The sequence below is a fragment of the Sciurus vulgaris genome (genome assembly GCF_902686455.1).
Source record: "Sciurus vulgaris genome assembly, chromosome: 12".
NCBI classification, from domain to species: Eukaryota; Metazoa; Chordata; class Mammalia; order Rodentia; family Sciuridae; genus Sciurus; species Sciurus vulgaris.
The window spans coordinates 51,017,593-51,039,583 of NC_136473.1; the positions used below are offsets into that span (position 1 = coordinate 51,017,593).

Consider the following 21,991-nt stretch of genomic DNA (forward strand, 5'->3'; position numbering starts at 1 on the left):
GCAATGGGAAAACTTTTCTAATTGCTTGAATCTAAACTAGTTCTAATTGCATGAGGTAATTTTAACATAGCTCAATTCTTTTGGAGTTGTCTTTACCTTGAGATTCATGTTTTTCCCCTGCTGGCTGAAGCAGGAGTGACTTCTTGAAGGAAAACAAAATTGTTTGTTTGAACTTTTTTTTTTTTTTTTAATATTTAAAGTCTAAGAAAAATGAGGCAAAATATACAAAATTTAAATGCTTACATATACTCTTGGAATCATTACCCAGATCAGTATAGAAAATACTGCCAACATTCCAGAAAGCCCTTTTTGTGCTCCTTTTCAGCAACAATGCCAAAATGATAAGTGTTATTCTGATTTTTTCACACTACAGAATAGTTATGTCTGTTGTTTAAATTCATGTCAGTGGTGTCACATAAAGTATATTTTTGTCTTATTTTGCTTAACATAATTTTGTGAGATTGATCCATGTTGTGTATACCTATTGTTCATTCCTCTTCCTTATAGTAATCTTATATATGACAATTTTTTCACACTGTAAAATTTTCATTCATTGTGCTGTTGGTAAACATTTGGGTTCTCTTAAGTTTTGAGCTATTATGAATAAAGTTGCCATGCAGTCCTCATCTAGTATAGTTTCTGGGCTGTGAGCCTAGGCAACTGGTAATGTGAAACTACTGAGAGAAGATAGCCCTGTTGATCCATGCCTTTTCATTCACATAATAGTGAACTGGAAAGAAGTTCACTCCTTTAAAATGAGGACACAAATTTATCTATCAGAGCAAGTTTACATTTCTGTGTGCCTGTTTCGTTAGCACATCCCAGGTCTGTCTTTTTGTCTTTATCATCGTTGGTTCCTGTAGGGATTGCCTGGTAAGCTGTAGTTAGTGTCTTTCTGAGCCAATAATGCCAATGCAGTGGTGTTTCTTTAGCATTATAGATTTCTTCTGTTATCTACTTTTCATCAGCAATAACTTTGTGGCAAACTTACCAGTGGATTTCTCTGCTGCTTCATACCCAGAAGATGCTTTATCATCACAAGTCTTTAAAAATCATGTCTTGTCTTAAACTTCTTTGCAACAACTTCTTTGTTGACTAGTTAGTTTTCTTCAATTTTCAGTTCATTGTGGTCTTTGATCATCAGCATACCATTAATTGGCATGCGTTCACTACTACATTGATAGATCCATTCTTTAATAAAACAGTTGAAGATATTCATTTTTAGCTTTATTTAGTGATTTTCTATTTTTTATCAACTTCTGTTCATCATTTTTAACATTCAACAACCAACAATGTGTCAGTCTTTTTCTTTAGGTTTTATATGGTGGGCATTTCAATACCATACTCTTCCGTAAGATATTTCACACTCATGTCACTACCAGTTACTCTGAGTTTGTTTTTTTGTGCTCTAAACATAAATATTTTATCTTTTCTTATTACTTTTACCCCTAGGGGTACCTGCAGACTTTTTGGACATTTTCAACAACAAAAGAATCACAGTTATGCACATAGACTTGACTCCACAGCCTCTTGTTGCCATTGACACATATAATTTACCTATGTTATATTTTATTACCTTTTGTGGGTTTGCTTACATGGGGTATATGGGTGTGCATGAAAAAGATGCAACAGATCATAGAAGCTAGGAGAGTTGTTGTTTTTTTGTTTTTTTGTTTTTTTTTTTTTTAACTGTGGCAACACTCAAAATCCTATTTGTCATGCACCTGTGTGTTGGCTGTGACATGTCCTGTGAAGTCAGGTGTGAAGTTTTCCACTTGTGGCATTATACTGATGTTCACCAAGTTTTGGATTTTAAATTTTCAGATTAAGGATGTCAACCTATATTCATTTACTCCTGTTCCTTCTCTTACTGATAAAACTTATATGACTGAGGTTATGCAAGTTAATGTGGTTTTATGACTGGAAAGTTGAGGTTCTAGGATTAAAATTTAGGCCTTCTTTCTCTTACTCCATTTTGATCATTTGCACATGATATTCCACCCTAGTGATTCTGAAAGGCCCAAGCATTCATCATGCCCTAGGCGTGATATGATTTCTTCCGTTTCTATGTTTGCTGTATGCACTGTATTGAACCATAAGTTACTTTGGCAATAAGAAAACTATGATCTTATTCTATACCCTCTCTTATTGGGCCAACCCCACAAGAAAAATAATCAAACATTTGTCTAATTGCATTTCATAATATATTTAGACGATGACTACCTTTACCAAAAACATGATGAACAACAGAAGTGAAGGTCTTGAAACTGAGAAATTAGCCTGAGTGTCCAAAAAATCTTGGAAGTAGTAAAAACGCTGACCTAGCAAAATATGGAAAATATGCTTTTACAAATCCTTGAACTTTACTCCAGAATTTGGTCGTCGTTATTCTTGTACGTCGTACACTATCTTGGGGACACTAGGTTGTCACAACCAGACCAACAGGAGAGTTTGTTGAATGAGCTCATGTATAAATAATAGCTCCATAACACTGTGATCATTTATGAGGCTCATTATGTTTCATTTCTTCTTTAATGGCAGTTCCTACATAGGCAGAGGAATCCTGCTTGATTTACTACTTATCAGGAATAAATTACAGTTTAGAACTTTGATTTTTCATGGTTTTCTTTGTGTCAACATAAATAAACTTAGCTAATAGGGCTATTTTCCTTTGCCTATTACACTGGCTCTGAATAAAAGACCTCCTGGCTTGTGAGAAAATATTGGTAAGAGGAGAGAACTGAGTCCTTTTACCTGAAAGTGTTTCTAATGTTGAGGACTTTGGGAAATAGATGTCAACTACTGCAAGTTATCAGCATTTCTTAACATTTGAAGTTTGTGTCTTTTATTTTCCAACAACTAAATAATGTCATTATTGTAGAAGCCATTAGTGCTGGGGACCAGGAAATTGTTCTCGATGAATTATGTAGGCAGAGGTGTCTGCTCATCCTTGGAGCTGCCCAGCATCATCATCACCATGTATTGGAATCTAGAATGAAGACTTTACAAGGTTGTAGGGACGATTCACAATTTTATAGTTACTGAAAGAGAAAGTGAAATGTCATTTCTAGGTCTTTATTGGGAGTGATTTCTTTGCTCCAACGCCTTCATTTCATTTGCAGAAACAGCTTTTCCGTATTAGTTAACATTCAAGGAATAGTTTTAAGTTTTACAACTGCAAAAGGGACATTATTTTTATCTGTGTGCTGGAGGTTATTTTGAGTCTGAATACAAGGGCCTGATTCAATAAAATCTCAGCCTGAGTTTCCCAGTAGGATGCTCAAGCCATGGAAATTCACCAGAGGAGAGCATGTGGGTTTCTATGATATTGAACCAGGGCTGAATTTCCATTTAATCATTCTCAAAAAATCAAAAGACACTTTGGGATTAAATGGCCAACCTTTTAACAAGGAATTCCTCAGCCAGAATGACCAATTAGCATTTAAACTGGAGAGTGGGTGATATAAGAGGAAATGAGAAACTAAAACAACAACAAACTGTCTTTATTAGCTAAAAAAAACTAAAGAAGCCTGGAGTTACCATAAAACAAACATTTTCTTCTAGGATAGGAAAGATTCCACAGAGATTTTGTTCCAAGCATAAAAAGAACTCAAATTATTTACTTACTCTCAAGTTTGAGCTTTAATTAACAGAACATACAGAAGTGATTAATATTTGAAGCCTCCTTCTAATATTTTTACATCATATTTAATGAATTCAAAAGCTTGGTTTCTATGACTTAAAGTTCATTGTTTAAAAACAAATTATGTAATTTTATGTATTGGAAGAATAATAAATTCCAATTTGAAATGGACCAGATTCAGTCTTATGCAGTTTTCTTCAACCTTTGGCTTAGCTAAACCTGCTTCCCAGTCTTCAATGTGCACCTCAGGGGTTTAGAGACCAGATGGAGTAAGAAGTTGGCTTAGGAAGAAAACACATTTCTGGTATGATTGCACATGAAGGAAAATTAAAACTCCCAGAAATGTAGTTTGAAAATAGCTTTTAGATAGTAATTTATTATCTTACTTCATGTATCATCCACTTTTAGATTTAGCTTTCACCAGACTCATTTTGTAAATTGTTTCTCCACCAAAACTTAATAATATTGTTATTATGTATGCTTATATGCATAGTTTAGTAGAATAGTAAGTAATTTAGATGACGATCATCAGTGTTGTACTTTGCAATGAACTTCTTGTCTTCTCAGTCCCTCACTATGGTGTCCCCAATAAATTTCATGACATGGACTTTTCTCACAGTAGGTGAAGACCAGCAGTTGAGGACTGATAGGGATCAGGCACATTCTTCTTGTGGCAGAGTAAGAAGTGTAGAAATTTGATTAAGATTTAATGTGGTGTGTACTCTTCATAGAATGCAGGAACTTTTCATTGGTGGAGCAGATGATTACCTAAAATCATAAAAATTATGAAAATCCATGCTTTTCCTCACCTACCTCACCATTGCCCAACATGCCAAGATCTTTCACGTGGAATGAGTCAGAATTTTGCCACAAATAATCATTTTGGTTTATGTGGATCTTCATATTCCAAAAATGGACAATATTATTTTGTTTGCTTTATGTAAAAATGAATATAAATAAAGGTAAACAGATGTGCACATGTATTAACATTATTAGTTAATTCAGGCTACTCAGACAACTGGAAATATGAAAATATTATAAAGTATCACTGTAACATAAACAATAGTTATAACCACATTAATAGATTGGCTATCGTTTCAATATATTGTCAATACTTGTGTGTATATATAAATACATAATATATACATACATATACTAAATATATTTAATGAATCATGAATTATTTTAATGTTTATATTTAATAAATTATGAATTATACTGTACATGCCATTTGGAATTTTTTATTCATCTAGGCATTATCATTCTTTTTCTTTAAATTTTGATTTGCTCTTTAGTTATACATGACAGTAGAATCTAGTTTGATATATTTATACAACATGAAATATATCTTATTCTAATTAGGAGACCAGTCTTGTGGAGATACACAATCTTGAGATTTGCTGTAGTGTATTCATATATATAAATAGGGAAGTTATGTCAGATTCATTCTGTCTTTCCTATTCCTATCCCCCCCTCCCTTCCCTTCATTCCCCTTTGTCTAGTCCACTGAACTTCAGTTTTATCCCTGCCTTGTTGTGAGTTAGCGTCTTACATCAGAAAGAGCATGAGATCTTTACTTTGGGGGATTGTCTAATTTCACTCAGCAAGATAGTCTCCAGATCCATCCATTTACCTGCAAATGTCATAAAATATTCTTTTATATGGCAGAGTAATATTCCCTTGGGAATCTGTAACACAATTTCTATATTCATTCATCTGCTGAAGGGCATGTAGATTGGTTCCACAGCTTAGCTGTTATGCATTGAGCTGCTATCAATATTGATATGACTGTGTCACTATAGTATGCTGATATTATCTTCTTTGCGTATACACCAAGGAGTGGGACAGTTGGGTGAAATGGTGGTTCCATTCCTACTGTTTCCAGGGTGGTTTCCCAATTTGCAATCCTGCCAGCAATGTTTGAGTGTATCCCATTGTTGCCAGTACTTGTTGATACTTGTTTTCTTGACAGTTGCCATTGTCACTGGTGTGAGGTGAAATGTCAGTGTACTTTTAATTCGGATTTCTCTAATTGCTAGAGATGTTAAACATGTTTTCATATATTTATTGACCATTTGCATTTCTTCTTTTGGGAAGTATCTGCTTAGTTCTATGCCCATTTATTGATTAGGTTATTAGGTTGTGTGTGTGTGTGTGTGTGTGTGTGTGTGTGTGTGTTAAGCTTTTTGAGTGCTTTGTATATCCTGGAAATTAACACCTTATCTGAGGTGCAGGTGGCAAAGATTAAATTCATTCTGTAGGCTCTCACTTCACACTCTTGATGTTTTTTTTTTTGCTGTAAAGAAGCTTTTTAATTTGATACTATCCCATTTATTGATTTTTTTTTTTTTTAATTTTACTTCTTGGCTTTTGGTGTCTTGTTGAGAAATTCAGTTCCAAAGCCAACATGTGGGAGCATTGGGCCTTCATTTTCTTCTAGTAGGTGAAGGGTTTCTGGCCTAATACCTATGCCTTGAGTTGAGTTTTGTGCAGGGTGAGAGATAAGGGTTAAATTTCATTCTGCTCTGTGTGGATTTCCAGTTTGACCGGCACAATTTGTTGATGTAGCTGTCTTTTCTCCAGCGTATGCTTTTGGTGCATTTGTTTAGTATGAGACAGCTGTTTATGTGGGTTTGTCTCTCTGTCTTCAGTTCTGTTCCATTAGTCTTTATGTCTGTTTTGTTGCCAACACCATGCTCTTTTTGCCCCCATAACTCTGTAGTGTTATTTAAAGTCTGGTATTATGATCCTCCTACTTTCCTTTTCTTGGTAAGTATTGATTAGTCCATTCTAGACCTCTTGGTTTTCCAAATGAATTTCATGACTGCCTTTTCTATTTCTATGAAGAACATCATTGGAATTTTAAGAGGAATTGCATTAAATTTGTATAGTTCTTTTGGTAGTATGTCTATTTTGAAAATATTATTAATTCTGCCTGTTTATGAACATGGGTGATCTTTCCATCTTCTAAGGTCCTCTTCAATTGGTTTCTTTAGTGTTCTGTAGTTTCTATTATAGAGGTCTTTCACCAATTTTGTTAGATTGACTCCCAAGTATATTATTTGAGGCTACTGTTAAGTGAAATGGTTTTCCTAGTTTCTCTGATTCATCATTGGAGTATAGAAACAATTGATTTATAGCTATTTTGTATCCTTCTACTTTGCCGAATTCATTCATGAGTTATAGAAGTTTCTTCTGGTGGAGTCTTTTTGGTATTCTAAACATAGGATCATGTCATTGGCAAATAGATAATTTGAGTTCTTCTTTTCCCGTTCTTATCCCTTTAATTTTTAAATTTCGCCTAATTGCTCTGACTAGAGTTCAAGGACTATGTTGAATAGAGTGATAAAAGAGGTCATCCCTATCTTGTTCTAGTTCTTACAGGGAATGCTCTCAGTGTTTCCCCACTTGGAATGATTTTGGCTTTGGTTTTCTCATATATAGATTTGCAATGTTGAGGTATGTTCCTTCTATCCCTATTTTTTCTTGTGTTTTAAACATGAATGAGTTCTTTATTTTGTCAAATTCTTTTTCTGCATCTATTGAGATGATCGTGTGATTCTTGTCCTTACGTCTTTTGATGTAGTGAATTACATTTATTGATTTCCAAATGTTGAACTAACCTTGCATCCCTAGTAGGAAACACACTTGGTCATGGTACACTATATTTAAGATGGCTTCTGCCTTTTCTTTCTGTGGACAACCAGGAGACGCACGGTGTTTTTCCAACTTGAGGATATAGTGTAGCTCAGCCTCTGGATCAGCTGCATTGTCCTTGATCTATGATTTCTTCTTACCAATCCATTCGTGGGATCACCTGAAATGTGGATTCCCTTCTTCCCTGTTCCCACTTTGCCATCAGTGGATCAGTTCTGGAAGCTGCTGGTGTTAGTAGTGGGCTTTTTTCTTTATTTTATTGTATCCAACCTTCTGAGTCCCCAAGCTGTTCCGAGTCCACAGTTAATTCCCAGAACGCTCCCTCTTTCACCCACTTCACTGAGAAGCTGTTTATCCATTTTCTTGGTCTCTTGCTGCAGAGCAGCTTGGAAAGCAAACTCCTCTACTCTGCCATCTTCCCCATCATATTTATTCTTTTATTAGATTGTTCTTGTTGGTTCCATACTGTTCATCCATAAAATATTTTCATGTATTTGAACTTCTATCATTGAACATTTAAAATTATTTTTGATTTTTCTTCCATGTTAAACAATGTAGTAATTATATTCATATGAGAATCTTTGCACACTATTTGATTTTTCTCTTAATAGAGTAAAAGTTGTATGCCATAGGGTAATTGCATGTTAAAATTTAAATTATTTAATGTTTATCATTTTACTACAGTAATAATGTATGTACCTTCAACATAACAATAATTAAAATTGTAATCTATTGTATTTCTTACAGGATTGTAGGTACTGTGCTATTATACATTGTTTCATTTAATCTTCAGTAAAACATTGTCAAGTTGCTTTTTATAGCATTTCAATCTTACTGATAAGGACACTGGTACTTAGTTTGAAAAGTTTGTGCAAAGCCAATAGTTACTAAGTGGGGGAGTTGATTTATTCTAGGATTGGTTTTCAAAAGGGTGATGCAGTTTGGAAATGATAGACAGTTTTAATTTTCACACAGAATGGGAAGGTGACATATTTTGAGAAGAAGGTTCAAGGATGTTAAATATCCTGCAATGAATAAGATCGTTCATGTGACTTCACAATATCTTGCTAGATATTCATGTAAGAAATTGTGTAGTTTTTCAAGTCTAAAAGTTAAATCTCTTTTAGACATCAATGTGAATAACTTTTACAGGGTTTTAATACAAAATTAATTTACTACATATGCAAAATTTACCCAAGTGAGGATATATACCTGAATACAGATTTGGATTTTTCAGAACTTTACCAAGAGTTGTTCAGCATCTTGGAAACTCAGGTCACCACTACAGTACGTGAGTCCCAGCACAATATACCTATACCCTTCAAAATTTGGAGTGGTCAATTTCAAAGAGATCTGGTATAGGTGCACAACACAGCATTTTATAAAATCTTATGGGGTCATTGTGCCCATGCATGAAATATATGGCTTTATTATAAAACTCATCCCTATTTTACATTGGAACACTGTAATAACTGCATAGAACTTTGTGCTTAATTACAAGTTCATTTTTCGAAAAGAATTAATAGTTTGCCTAAACTATTAACTCTGAAAAAGTGGGTAATTAAACTGATAGGATTGAGAGTGAAAGATACATGTCTGGAGGACTGGGTCATTTTTCTTGCTAAATATGCACTTAAACGTGTGAACTCTGAGATAATATGCTTGTGTTTTTTAATTGGTAGTCTTGATCCTCCAGTGATTTAAATCAACATTTTTAATGAAACAAAGAAGAAAAAACTAGACTGGAATGAAGTGGAATAGAGTGGAACGGAATGGTGTGGAGTGCAGTGCAGTGGAAAAGATGGGACAGGGTGGGACAGGATGGGATGTCATTGTTGTCTCCATTTGGTGTATTTGTGCTTATACCAACATGCTGCAAAAAGTTTTTCCTTGGGTCGAAATGTTGAAGGTTGGTGAAGCACACTACTGATGTTTTTACTGCAAGAAAGCAACCTTTTCAGGTGCCACTCACTCATCCCTCCCTGAGAAGGAAAGTTGATTTTCATGGTGATTTGGGGAAGAGGAAGAAACCTGAAGATATACTTGTATTGTGTGTTTATTTCTCAGTTTTCCTGAATGGTGGTGATAATGCTGGGTACAAATTCAATCTTTTTATTTTTCATATTTACCAGCATGCAGGTCAAACCCACTGATTCTGCACAAATTCACTTCTTACTATACTGTGAATGTCTTTGTTCCCCCAAACTTTGTATGTTGGAACCTACTCACTAAGATGGTGGTATTTAAGAGGTGAGACCTATGGGAAGTGATTAGGTCATGAGGATTCCCTCCTTTTGAATGAGAGGCCCAAGGGAGTTGACTGTCATGTGAGGAATGAGCCTTCATTGGAAACTAGATCTCCTGGCTTGTTGGTCTTGGATTTCCTAGCCTTCAGGACAGTAAGCAATAAATTTCTGTTGTTTGTGATTGACTTAATCCAGCATAATTTGTCATTGCAGTCTGAATGGACTAAGACAATTTCTCATCCTCTTTCATGTACTTGACTGTTGTTGAATGCCCTTGCCTCTAATACAGGAATCAGAGCTTTTGTTGCTACTTTGTATCATTAATCAAAGTTTTAGAATTGCAAAGTAGATAGAAATTATTCTCCACATCCTTGCCTCCCTCTGCTTTATTTCTCTCCCCTCCCTTCATTGTAGTTTTGGTCACACAGTTTATGTTCTCATGATGCTGTCTTATCCTGGCTCTCCAGACTTCTCCACTTCAGTGATCCGTAAAGTGATTTTTTTTTCCCTTTGCTTTTTCTCCCTCTTTGAAACCTACTTGATCTTTATCTCATGACACTATGGCCTTACAGATGGCCACCAAGTTATTTTTTGATACATGCATTCAGACTAAAATAGCAATAGATTTTTATGTGACACTTTCTATGGGGTATTTTTATTTTTAAAGGCAACAGAGTACTAATGAAAAGGAATGAAAGTAGTGTAAGAGACATATCTGACTGGGGTGAAGGAAGGTGGTGGCAATTAAGAGAGTTCTTATAAGGAGACTATAAGAACTCCTGTGTAAACATAAAACTGGTCTTTGTTAAAGTTCTAGACACTGATACATGAAAAAAAATTAAGCCATTACTATATTTAAAAATATATTATCTGGAAAAAAAGTATTTGTCACTCTTATGGTTTGGGTATGGTTTGAGTGAGTACCCCAAAGTTTCATGTTTGGGGAGCTTGGACTCTAGTGTGCAGTAGAGTAGTGGGGCTCTTAAGAGATGGGGCCTAATAGGAGGTCCCTAGGTCAATGAGGGGCATTGCAGAACTTCCATGGGATTGCAGAACTCCAGTCTTCCTCTGGCATTCTGTTGGAGATCTTTTTCTCCCTTACACACTCCTGTCCATCAACCATGGAATCCTCACCAGAACCTGTGCCAGGCTGTTTGGACTTGCAAGCTCTAAAATTGTGAGTGAAACAATCTTCTTCTCTTTATAAATTCATCTAGTCTCAATGAAGTTATTTAAAGCAAATTTAGAAATAAACTCAAGAAATTCCATTTCTGTTGCCAGCAGCTACCTGGGCAATTATAACTTGAGAATGCAAATTTATCTTTTTCCTTTTTTATGATGCTAGGGATGGAACCTAGGTCACTGCATATAAGTAGACAAATGTTCTACCACTGAACTACATACTCAGCCTAAAAAGTCATTTTTATTTGGCCTTATTCTTTCTTTGCTATTTAGGTCAAGTATATATTGAGTTTTTCTGATCTAAATCAATATTTTTTTGGTTCTTGCTTGGATCCCTCCTTTCTGTTCCCATTGCAGTTTTATTCATTGAATCTAGATGGAATGTTTCAGTAGCCTCATAATTTCTTGTGTCCTCTGATTCATGTACATTATAATAAATATTATCTTTTCAAAAACCATAGTTTTGATCATCTCACTCATTTTTGTAAAGGCATTCATGTCTCCCAGTTACTATAGAATGAAATCTAATCTTCTTTCCTTGGCATTCATGTTCATAAATAGCATAGTTCCATCTTTTCCTTTTATTTATTGTCTAAAAAGATTGAGTTACTGCTCCCACTGACTAGCCTCCACACCTCTGCTACTCTGCCTTTGCTTTTACCCTCATGCCTTTATCCTATTGGAGTGAATAGCCTTCCCTCGGGCTCTAGGTGCAAAATTCTATACGATATTCAAGGGCCAGGAGAAATGAAAACTTCCTGTTAGATACAGTGTTATGGTTTAGATAGCAGGTGTCCCCCAGAAACTTATGTGTGAGACAATGCAAGATAGTTTAGATGTGAAATGATTGGGTTATGAGAACTTTTCACTGATGAGTTCATTGATAGAGATTAACTGGGTGGTAACTGTAGGCAGGTAGGAAAATTCCTGGAGAAGGTGGGTCACTGAGTTTATGCCTTTGGGGTATTTATTTTATTCCTGGTAGATGAGGAGACTCTACTTCCCAATTGCCAAGTTCTAAGCTGTTTTTCCTGCCACCACTTGAAACATGATGTTCTGCCTCTCCTCAGGCCCCAAGGAATGAAGTCAGCCATCTATGGACTGAAACTTCAGAACCCATGGATCCCAAATGAACGTTTCCTCCTTTAAAATTGCTTATGCCTGGTCTTTTGGTCACAGGGGGAAAAATGTTTACTGAATCGCACTCACAAGATAAACATAATCTTTTTCGTTTCTCCCAAAACTTCCCTAATACTGTGACTGTATTTGTTAAACTCCTTTTGCCTGTTAATAGTTTTTGAGAAAAAAGTTATATACAATTAAGTGCACAATTCTTTGTAATATATTTTAATGTGTTCTAACAAAGGCACACACATATGTATAAAGAAAGATTGTATCCATTATTTCATAAAATATCCAAGTGCCTTTATATAGCCAGTTTCTACTACCATTCTCTGCCAAATGCAGCTATTGTTTTAATGTGTTTGATCCCAGATTATTTTTCCCATTTCCAGAATTTCATATAAAGTGAACTATTTGGTATTATACTGTCTTTTTTAGAATAGTATGTTCTTTCTCTTAAACTACATTTGAGATTCAACCATGTTTTTTCTAAGGTATCAATAGTTAATTCTTTTCAGGGCTCAATTGTTATTATGATTTGTATATGGAATGTTCCCCAAAAGCTCATGTGTTGAAGTCTTAGTCCCCAGTGCAGTAGTATCCAGAGGTGGGACTTCTGGGAAGTGACTGGATCATGAGGACTGTAACCCATCAGTGGATTAATCTACTTGATAATGAAAAACTTGAATGGATGATTGGGAGAAGGAAACTGTAGTCAGGTGGGCATGGTGAGAGAAAGTATGACCTTGGGGACTTTATCATGTCCCTGGGCTATTCCTCTCTCCTCTTTCTGTTTTCTGTCTGCCATAAGCTAAGTAACTTTCCTCCACCATGTCCTCCTGCCATGATAGTTTGCCTCACCTCAGGTCCAGAGCAATGGAAACAGCTGATTGAACTGAAATCTCTGAAACCATAAGCCAAATAGTACTTTCCTTGTCCAAGTTGTTTGTGTCCAATATTTCAGTCACAATGAAGAAAAACTGATGAACACAGTAGTACCCCATTAAATGAATACACAACAAATTGTTCATGTATTATTAAATATTTTGGTTATTGCCAGCTTTTTGGCTCTTATGACAAAATTTGTCATGATTATTCTTTTTGTGGATAGACATTTTCATTTCTCATGAATAAAAATGTTATTAAACTTGCTGGGTAACATTACATGTATGTTTAATTTTCTAAGGAATTGCCAAATCATAAGCCAAAGACTTTAAACATGTTATATTGCAACCAGCAGTATATGAGGTTTTAGTTATCTTCCTTTCCATCAACATCAGTAGTCTTTAATTTTAGCCATCTCGTGGGATTATAATTTAAGTCATCACAGTGAAAATTTTCATTACTTCAATGATGAAAAAAGTTGAACTCTTTTTCAAACACTTCCTCAGAGTTTTTAGTGAAGTATCTACCATTTTGGTCTGATTTTACAGTTTTTATTGTTCGACTTTTAAAATATTTTATTTTTAGTTGACATAGTAACTGTGCATATTTATGAGAAAAATAAATGTGTACATACCTATAATTAATAATTTTATATCATATATAATGTAAAAAATCAGCAGGGTAATTGGCATGTCTGTCAAACATGTATCATCTTTGTGTTAAGAACAAACTTCTAGAGGAATTTTGAAATATTCTATTAATCATTATCAACTCTAGTTATTGTAGGGTATTTAGAACAGCAAAAGTAATTCCTCTGATTCAACTGCTTTCTTATGCCCATTAACCATATTTTATGCGTCCTTCTCCCACATATTATTTGCCTGTTCATTATTGAGCTGTAGGTTTTTTAAAAAATATATTCAGAACACAAATCCTTCGTCAGGTATATTTATTGGTTTTCTCTCAATTTGAGTCTTGGATATGCCTGTTCTAAATAGTAATTTTTGATAAGTACAAGTTCTAATCTTGACTATGAATAATTTATCAAACCTAAATTCAGAAATCTCATTTAAAATAACATGCAGATATACATAAGTGCTCACAAGTGACTTTCTCCAAATATACTCTCTCTAGTTAAATCTTTGAGCTAGAGTGACATGTTATTTGCTCCCAGGCTTTCAATGGATAGCTATAAGATAGAAGAAAACCACTATAGATTATAGATTTCATATTTGAGAAGTAACAAGAGGCACATAGGAATCACTGATACATGACAATTTTGAAATACTGCCATCTCTTTGAATCGAGTTTAGTTAGAACAATTCATCACTGTCATTTGGTCTCCTCTCTGGATTCTCAGTTCCTCTCTTCTGTGTCACCAGCCAGTGTTTGCACCTGAGTGCTTTCCTCAGTCTACTTCTTACAAGTAGAAGTTTAGGGTCTCTATTTTATATTGGCTTCCCCCGCCCTCCCAAAAAAGTGGTGACACTTTCCCAGTACTATTCTCCTGAAAGTTTTTCGGATTCCTGTGCATCTTTTATTGCTTGACTTTTTTAAATATAAAAGCTCTACACATCGATCTCAGTACCATTGCTTTTGGATATAAGGCTTCCTATAAAGCAGATGTGAGGCAATATCCCGATGATAGAATCTCTGATGTAAATTGCAAAAGATATTCGGGATATGCTCATCAGAACCTTGTGGGGACTTTCTCTTGTTTTCACGGTACTGACAGGTACTGACAGATGTGACAGATGTAAGCTGTGGAAACATGGGGTTAAAGAGATAATTCTATACAGGGGACACACTGTGCTAACCTCATTTTTTTTTCTTTTAAAAAGCAGTTTTCTTGCACTGCCTGACTTAAGTCAATAGGATATGTTACATTTCTCAGCAAACAAACCTGTTATCTGCAGGAGAAATTCAGGGCCAAAAAAGTCTCCTCCATTTCAATAAGAACACAAGTTACCCTGGAGACTTTTGTGACTCTGCACAGACCAAATTCTAGAACTCAGTGAGATAATGATAATTTGCCCTAACTATAAATCTGTGAGATAAATTCTGATTAGAACTAGTCAGTGTGGTCCAGAATAGCCTAGGTTCTTTACCATGCTCAGTGGAGATTGGAAGTCTGGGCAATCCTACTATCAATCAAAAGTCAAGAATGGGAGAGGGGAGGGAGGATATGAGGGAAAGTGGCAGGGGAAAGAGGGGGATCATTAACTGCAATTTCATGCATGTATGAGTTTGTCAGGATGAACCCAGCTAATATGTATAAATATAAAACTGAAAAAATATTAATAATAAAAAAGAGGGGACCTGGGTAAGATTCTCTGGAAACTTCCCTGGGATCTTCAATAAAAGTGGAGTGTAGAAGAGGTATACCATCCTTCTCCTCTATGAAAGGACCCATTCTCTGCCTTGAGAGTGCCCTCTTTTCCCTTTTCCTGACCTTTCCAATAAACTCATGCCTGCTACTCTGAGCAACATGTCAGAAATATTTTCCGTTTGATTGCAAGACTTGGTGAGAGAGTACTGCTATGGCTCCCTCAGCTCTGCAGCAGGCCCTTGTGCTACAACATTACCACCTCAACTCTTTTTGAAGTCTTAACAAGGTTACACAGATATCCTTTGCTTCATCTTATGCAATGTTTTCTTCAGAATTCTGTATTGGATCATTGCTTGGTTTTTCTCTTTTAACTTGAGAATCGTGGCGAGGCTGGAATGATGTCTTGACTCCTTCATATTTCTTTTTTTTTTTTTTTCTTTCTTTCACATTTTCCAATAGGCAATTAGAAGGAAGCCAGGTGCTACCATGAGGATTCTAGAAATCTCCTGAACTAGATTTTTTAGTGTATTTTCTCTTTCCTGTGTGACAACAGAAGACAGTGCTGCTCATCTTCCCGTTGCCACATAATATGAACATATTTGATTTCCCTTCTGTTTTTGATAGCCTTCACCTTGCTTTTCTGTATGCTGTAAATGACAGTCTTCTCAGGGACCATCAGGCTTCCACTAATAATCTGTTCAAGATTTTCTGAGTTTTGCCTGCCACCTGGTCCTGAAGACACCACCAAAATTTTAGATTTTTGTTATAACTGCACCCCAATTTCAGGTACCAAAATCTTCAGTAATTATATAATACTGCATCAAAAAGTCACCCAAATTTAGAGGTTTAAATCAAGGATAAACATCTATTATCGCTCACAATTCCTGTGAGTCAGGAATTCTGCAGCAGCTCAGCTCAGTGTCTTTTACTCAAGGTCTCACATGAAGTTGCAGTTAATTACTATGGTCAGGGTTATCTAAAAAACTACTATTCTCAACATACCTGAGCTGAGACAGCAAGATGTTGTAACATCTGGGCTGTATCTATTTGTCCAGTCTCCCACACAGGAGCATCAAGGTATCCATGTAGCCAGTGTTCATAACATCTTATCTAAAGGCTCCTCAGGTATATTTTCTGAAAATGAGAAAGCCAGAAAGAATTCATATTGTTATTTGTGACGTAGAATCCAAGGTCATTTAGCATCTCTTCTAATGTATTCTGTTATTCAGTTATAACAATGCTTCAAGTGGAGGGAATAGGTACTTAACTAGGAGAAAAACGTGGAATAGCATATACAGTGAAGGCTTCTTTCCAAAATATAATGTGTCATATGCACTAAATTACTTTGATTGATATGTGAATGTTAAACTAACTTTATTCCTGGGTTAGATCTTGCTGATTTATGATTCATTTCCTTTTCGTGTAGAAAAGAAAATAGATTTACTTGATAATAGTTTGTAAATATTTTTTTTATGATGGGAAATATTGATCTGTCATTTTCATCATCATCATTAGTTTTTGGGATTATGAGTGTACGGTTCTGATAAATTATTTGAGAAATACTTTTACTCTTTATTTTTTTGAAGTAGCTTATATAAGTTTGATATTATTTCCTTAAATGTCTGATAGACTTCAACAAGGAAGTCATCTGGGCTTGAACTTCTTCTCATTAGTGATTTTCAAATAGCAATTTGTTTTATTTAGCAAACATTAAGCTTTTTGTTTGTTTCTTCTATCAGTCTTGATCATTTGTGTCTTTAAGAGATTGGTCCATTTCAACTGAGATTTTGTGGCAAAATTTGTTTATAATATTCTCTTATTGTCTTAATCTCAGTAGGTTTATAACAATGTCCCCTTTTCTTTATTGGTGGGGGTGAGGCACTCAACCACTGAGCCCCTTTTTGTATTTTATTTAGATACTGGATCTCACTGAGTTGCTTAGTGTCTCACTGTTGCTGAGGCTGGCTTTGAACTTGAGATCCCTCTGCCCAAGCTACTAAGATTATAGGTGTGTGCCACCACATCTTGCTAATATCCCCTTTTCAATTATTAAAATTGCTGATTATTGTTTTACTTTTTATCAGTCTGTAGGATTATTATTTTATTGATCTTTTGTTTTTCTATAGTTTATTTTCTGTAGCATTGTTCTCTATTTATTATTTCAGTCCTTATAATTACTTTTTCTTTTAAAGAGTTAGATTTTTTTTTTTTTAGTTGTCAATGATCTTTATTTTATTTATTTATATGTGGTGCTGAGAATCAAACCCAGTGCCTCACACATGCTAAGCAAGTGATCTATCACTGAGCCATGACTCCGGCCCATGTAATTACTTTAATACACTTTATTCCTAACTTAAGATGGAAGTCTAATCTGAGATCTTTCTTCTTGCCTAAAATAAACATTTGAAGTTATACTTTGGTATATAAACATTATTTTAGCTGAATCTGACACATTTTGATAGGTCACATTTTCATTTTCATTCAGTTTAAATAAATTTCTAGTTCCCTCATGATCTTCTCTTTGTTTCTTGAGTTATTTTAAAACGGTAATTTTTAATTTCACACATTTGGGGGAATTCTATAGATGTCTTTCTGTTTTTTATTTTTATTTTAATTTTACTTGGTCATAAAATATATTCTGTACTAGTCCAGTAATCCTAAATCAAGGAAACTGATGGTATGTCTCATCATATGGTGCATCTTGTTGAATATTCAACAAATGTACCCGATGAGAAAGTGTTTTCTGCTGCAGGACAATGAACTTTTTTTACAAATGTCAGTTATGTAAAGTGTGATGAGAATGTTGATCAAATCATCTATATCCTATTTTTTTTTTTACTTTTCACACTGTTTCTATTAACAATTGAAATAGAAGAGTTAGTATCTACAAATATAATCGTAGATTTGACTATTTCTCTTTTAATTACCTCCATTTTGCATTGTTTTGCTTTTCTATTATAAGGTGCACTCATATGTTTCCTTGAAGAACTGACCTTTTATCATTATGAAATGTCCTTTTCTCAGGTAAAACTTCATACTTCAGCATGTATTTTCAAGCCACTTCTTTCTTAATGGTTGAGGTTTGCCTGGTGTATCTTTATCCATCATTGTACTTTTAATGTAATGGTACACATACATTTAAAATGTTCCTCTTACTAAAATCATATATTAGTGTCTTGTGTCCAGACTGACAGTTTCTAATTGATATTAGAGTAGCAAATTAGCACAGGAAAAAATGCAGCATTTCTGTCTGTTAAAGATTATTTTATACAAAAATTATTTTTGGAATTGATATGGTAGGCAGACAGTGACAACCATTATTTCATAATAGGTCATATTATTTCTTATAGATATATATCTGATAGGCTCATCTGGTTTTGCTACAGTCCTAAATCTTGAGTAAGATTTATTAAAACTAAAAACTGTAAGGTTAATGAGTGATAACTATAAATTTGTATTTGAATAATTGGATGAGTTATTAAAAAGTCTTTATTTTGAAATGTTTCAGAAAGTTACTTCACAGTCTAAAAATAGAACTAAATGTCTCTCTAAGAACCAGGTACATGAAAATATGCCCAATGAAAATTTGACTAACATTTTATTTAATGATATGAAGAAACCCTGAGATTAAAAAGGAATACAGCAACACACACACACACACACACTGAGTTTTCAATTTTTAATGACTGAAAATATTAGGCAGAGGCGCAGCAAAGTTAACAGACCTATCAAAATAAAGACAGTTTAGATTTTTATTGAAAACAGAACGAAATAATATAGAGCATGAAATTATGAAAGAACCCACACACACACCCATAAATGAAAGTAAGGTTTTCATTAAAACCCTTATAGTTCCATGACTATCCAGATTTCAATCATTTCACATATGGTGTTAAAACAGTTTTTGCACTGTTTCTCTTTCTACACTGAAAACTGCATAGACTAAATTGATGGTAAAATATAAAAAAGAAAGACAAGAAATAAAATAGGTTTGTTTATTAAGTCACTCATTCATTTATTGAACATATTTATTGGATACTTACTATATGCCTGGAATTTCATATTATTAATATAGGACCTAATATATATTATAATAGTAAAGTCTTCTTAATCATTGTCTTTTTAATTGAAGTGATAGTTTTCTTTGTACAACTTATATATTCATGATTGTAAATTTCATGATGAAATAAAATACATTTTATATAACTCATGATTTTACTATTCCAGGAAATACATGAATACAAGACATGACTTTGAAAGAAGTGTAAAATAAGTTTAGGTAGGTAAGATTAGTGCAAACTTAAAAAAAAAGAATGAAAGGAGCAAAGGAGGAAGGAGCAGATAAAGATGGAAGGGAGGGAAGGAAAAAGAAAAAGAGGGAAGGAGGGAGGAAAAGACAGAGACAGAATCTCAAGGAATGGGATTTACATATTAAGATGTGTAGTATAGATTCTGCACTCTGGAAGTACAGCCTGAAGTTATTGGGGTGGGGAAAGGGTCTTCAAAAAATATGTTGACGTGTGCATTGAGACTTGATTAATGTAGAATTGAATGGATGCCATTTGAAAGTAGGAAAATATAAGCAATAGCTATGGAAGGGAAAAAGCATAATGCATTTGGGAGACACTGAAAAATATTCTTTTTAGGGAATGGAGGTTCGTCAAGAAGAAATTAGTGTGTTGGCTTTGAATGACAGTCTAAGGAATTGGGGTTTGTTCAAAAGCAATAGCAAATTAAACTTATTTAAGGAAGATCAGTTTCACAAAAACATGCAAGCTAGATTTAAGAAGAAAAGCCTTCCAGTTTGACATAGCCCTATGGAGCTCGTCAGAATACTGATGCTAAATGGCATAATATTAATGTTTTGTGAAAAGTAACTTGTCTTGGAAATGTTGGGTTAGACAATGTTGGGCAGACTTCTTTACTGTGTACCTTCCTTGAGCACTAAATTTTCATATAAAGATTCTAAAATTATCCAACCAGGAAAAAATTATGTACCATTTTTAGATGTATTTGATCATGGGACAGGAAAACAGTTTATGAAATGCTATTCTAGGTAATCACTGAAGTGATTGAAGATATCTTACAGGTCATTTGGTGTAACTACCACTCTTCCTGTTAACTCATCTCTGAAATTTCAAAGCCTTATGGTCCTGTGAACTCTATTGAGCATTTCTGAGATTAGCCCTCATTCTCTCCAATGCCAACACTTGCTTATCTCCCAAGAAAATACTGTCTTTGTAAAGTAATATAGGGAAGTTCTACATGTTATGTTCACTAAGAATCACAATTCTTGTTCTCATATTTTTCTTAGAAAAATCTTTGATATCATCTGGTTTGAAATTCCCACAATTTAATTTAGATTTCAGCTTAATATGTCCTAGTAAAATGTTCCTCAGCAGTAAGTTTTGGCTGAATTAAAAAGCAGTATTCCACTGACCCAATAATACAGTGTGAACTATGGGTTTCTTTAACGCTTTTACTTAAATAGGAGTTTGGAACTTTACCTTTACAATTGTATCATTATATATTTAGAGTCAGAAAGTTGGTTTCTAATAACTGCTGAAAAATCACACAATCCTAAATCCCAGAATCAGGTGATTATGAAGGATATTCTGATTGAGAATAATTTTATCTCTAAAACAGACTCCATTACATGGCACTCCAGGATTGTGGGGACACAATCAGTCATGTCATAAGAATTCCTTTAGTTGCTTTTGAAGTGAACTGTGGAATGCCCTCTGTGGTTCTCTAGTGGTTTCTGTCTTTGTATTTTACTTTTCTGCTTCGACAGGAGATTCACAGATTTGTTAATCATTTTTCCATTGCTATAACAAAAATGCCTAAGAAAATCAACTTATAAAGAGAAAAGGTTTATTTTGGCTCACAATTTTGGAAGTTTCAATCCATGATCAGTTGACCCCATAGCTTTATGCCTGTCATGAGGCAGCAAATCATGGAGAGAGATTGTAGTGGAGAAAAATAGTATTCTCATAGCCAATAAATAAAAGGGCATGAGAAGGTGACCAGGGTCTGTCAGTTCCCCTCCAGGGCACACTCCCACTGACCTGATGCCCTCCCACAGGCCCTATCTCTCAAAGGTTCCAGCACCTTATAATGGCACCACACAAGGATGATTGCTTTACCACCTGGGCCTTTGGGAGACATTCAATATGAAAACCTGCAGAAATAGATAAGCTGATTTTCTTTGGAAAGAGAATATTTAGTGACTTCATGCGCCTGAAGTCTCATTTTTTTTAAAGGATATATATTGCTTTGACACATGGAACATAAAAGAAAATTAATGGAATTAGGGATTACCAGAAAGAAAAAAATATGTAAATCACAGAAAAACAAACATTAGCCTCATAAAGTAGGATATATTTTGATAACACTATTTAAATTATCATTGCATAATTTATAAGATCACAGTTACAAATATGTGGATAAGTTTTTTGTTATGTAGTGATCACAGTAAAAATATATATTTTGAAATTAAGAGATGTTATATAGAATTCATTTTAATAATAACAGGGTGCAGATATCTGGCAATTACCTTGATATTTCCACTTAAGTAGCAGCAATTTTGTTCATAATATTTAATTCATGTTATAAGATTAATATGTTGTATACATAATACATATTAATATGTCATATACAACAGAGATCATCTAAAATATTGGAAGAGAGAAAAGGTGGTTTAACTCCTTCAGAGATGAGAGAAATCCAATTTACATTAAATACTAGAGGAAATTTAATGGATAAAATAACACTGAGTCATATAAAAAAGTTATTATCATACTTCCACTTAAGAATGTACTATTGACAAATGTGTTTATTTATATCGTAGCTGTGTTTATTTATAAAGCACCATTGCTTTTCTGAAAAAAAAAAATGGAAATTTTACAGTCAGCCTGAAAATAGAAA

The 21,991-nt window shown here is 34.3% G+C and overlaps 1 protein-coding gene across 5 annotated transcripts in view; it reads left to right on the forward strand.

Moving 5' to 3' along the window:
- Positions 1-21,991, forward strand: part of LOC306641203 (uncharacterized protein) — a 76,316-nt gene that overhangs the window by 27,571 nt on the left and 26,754 nt on the right. Inside the window, exon 4 of one of the 5 annotated variants that reach the window (XM_079106170.1) lies at positions 8,538-8,591. The exons of 1 other annotated variant lie outside the window; for it this stretch is intronic. In XM_079106170.1, coding sequence (XP_078962296.1) covers positions 8,538-8,591 — 54 coding nt within the window. Of the gene's footprint in view, positions 1-8,537; positions 8,592-8,982; positions 9,433-10,891; positions 13,377-18,026; positions 18,089-21,991 lie in introns of those variants that run through there. 3 more of the 5 variants (XM_079106171.1, XM_079106172.1, XM_079106175.1) reach the window with 3 other exon arrangements.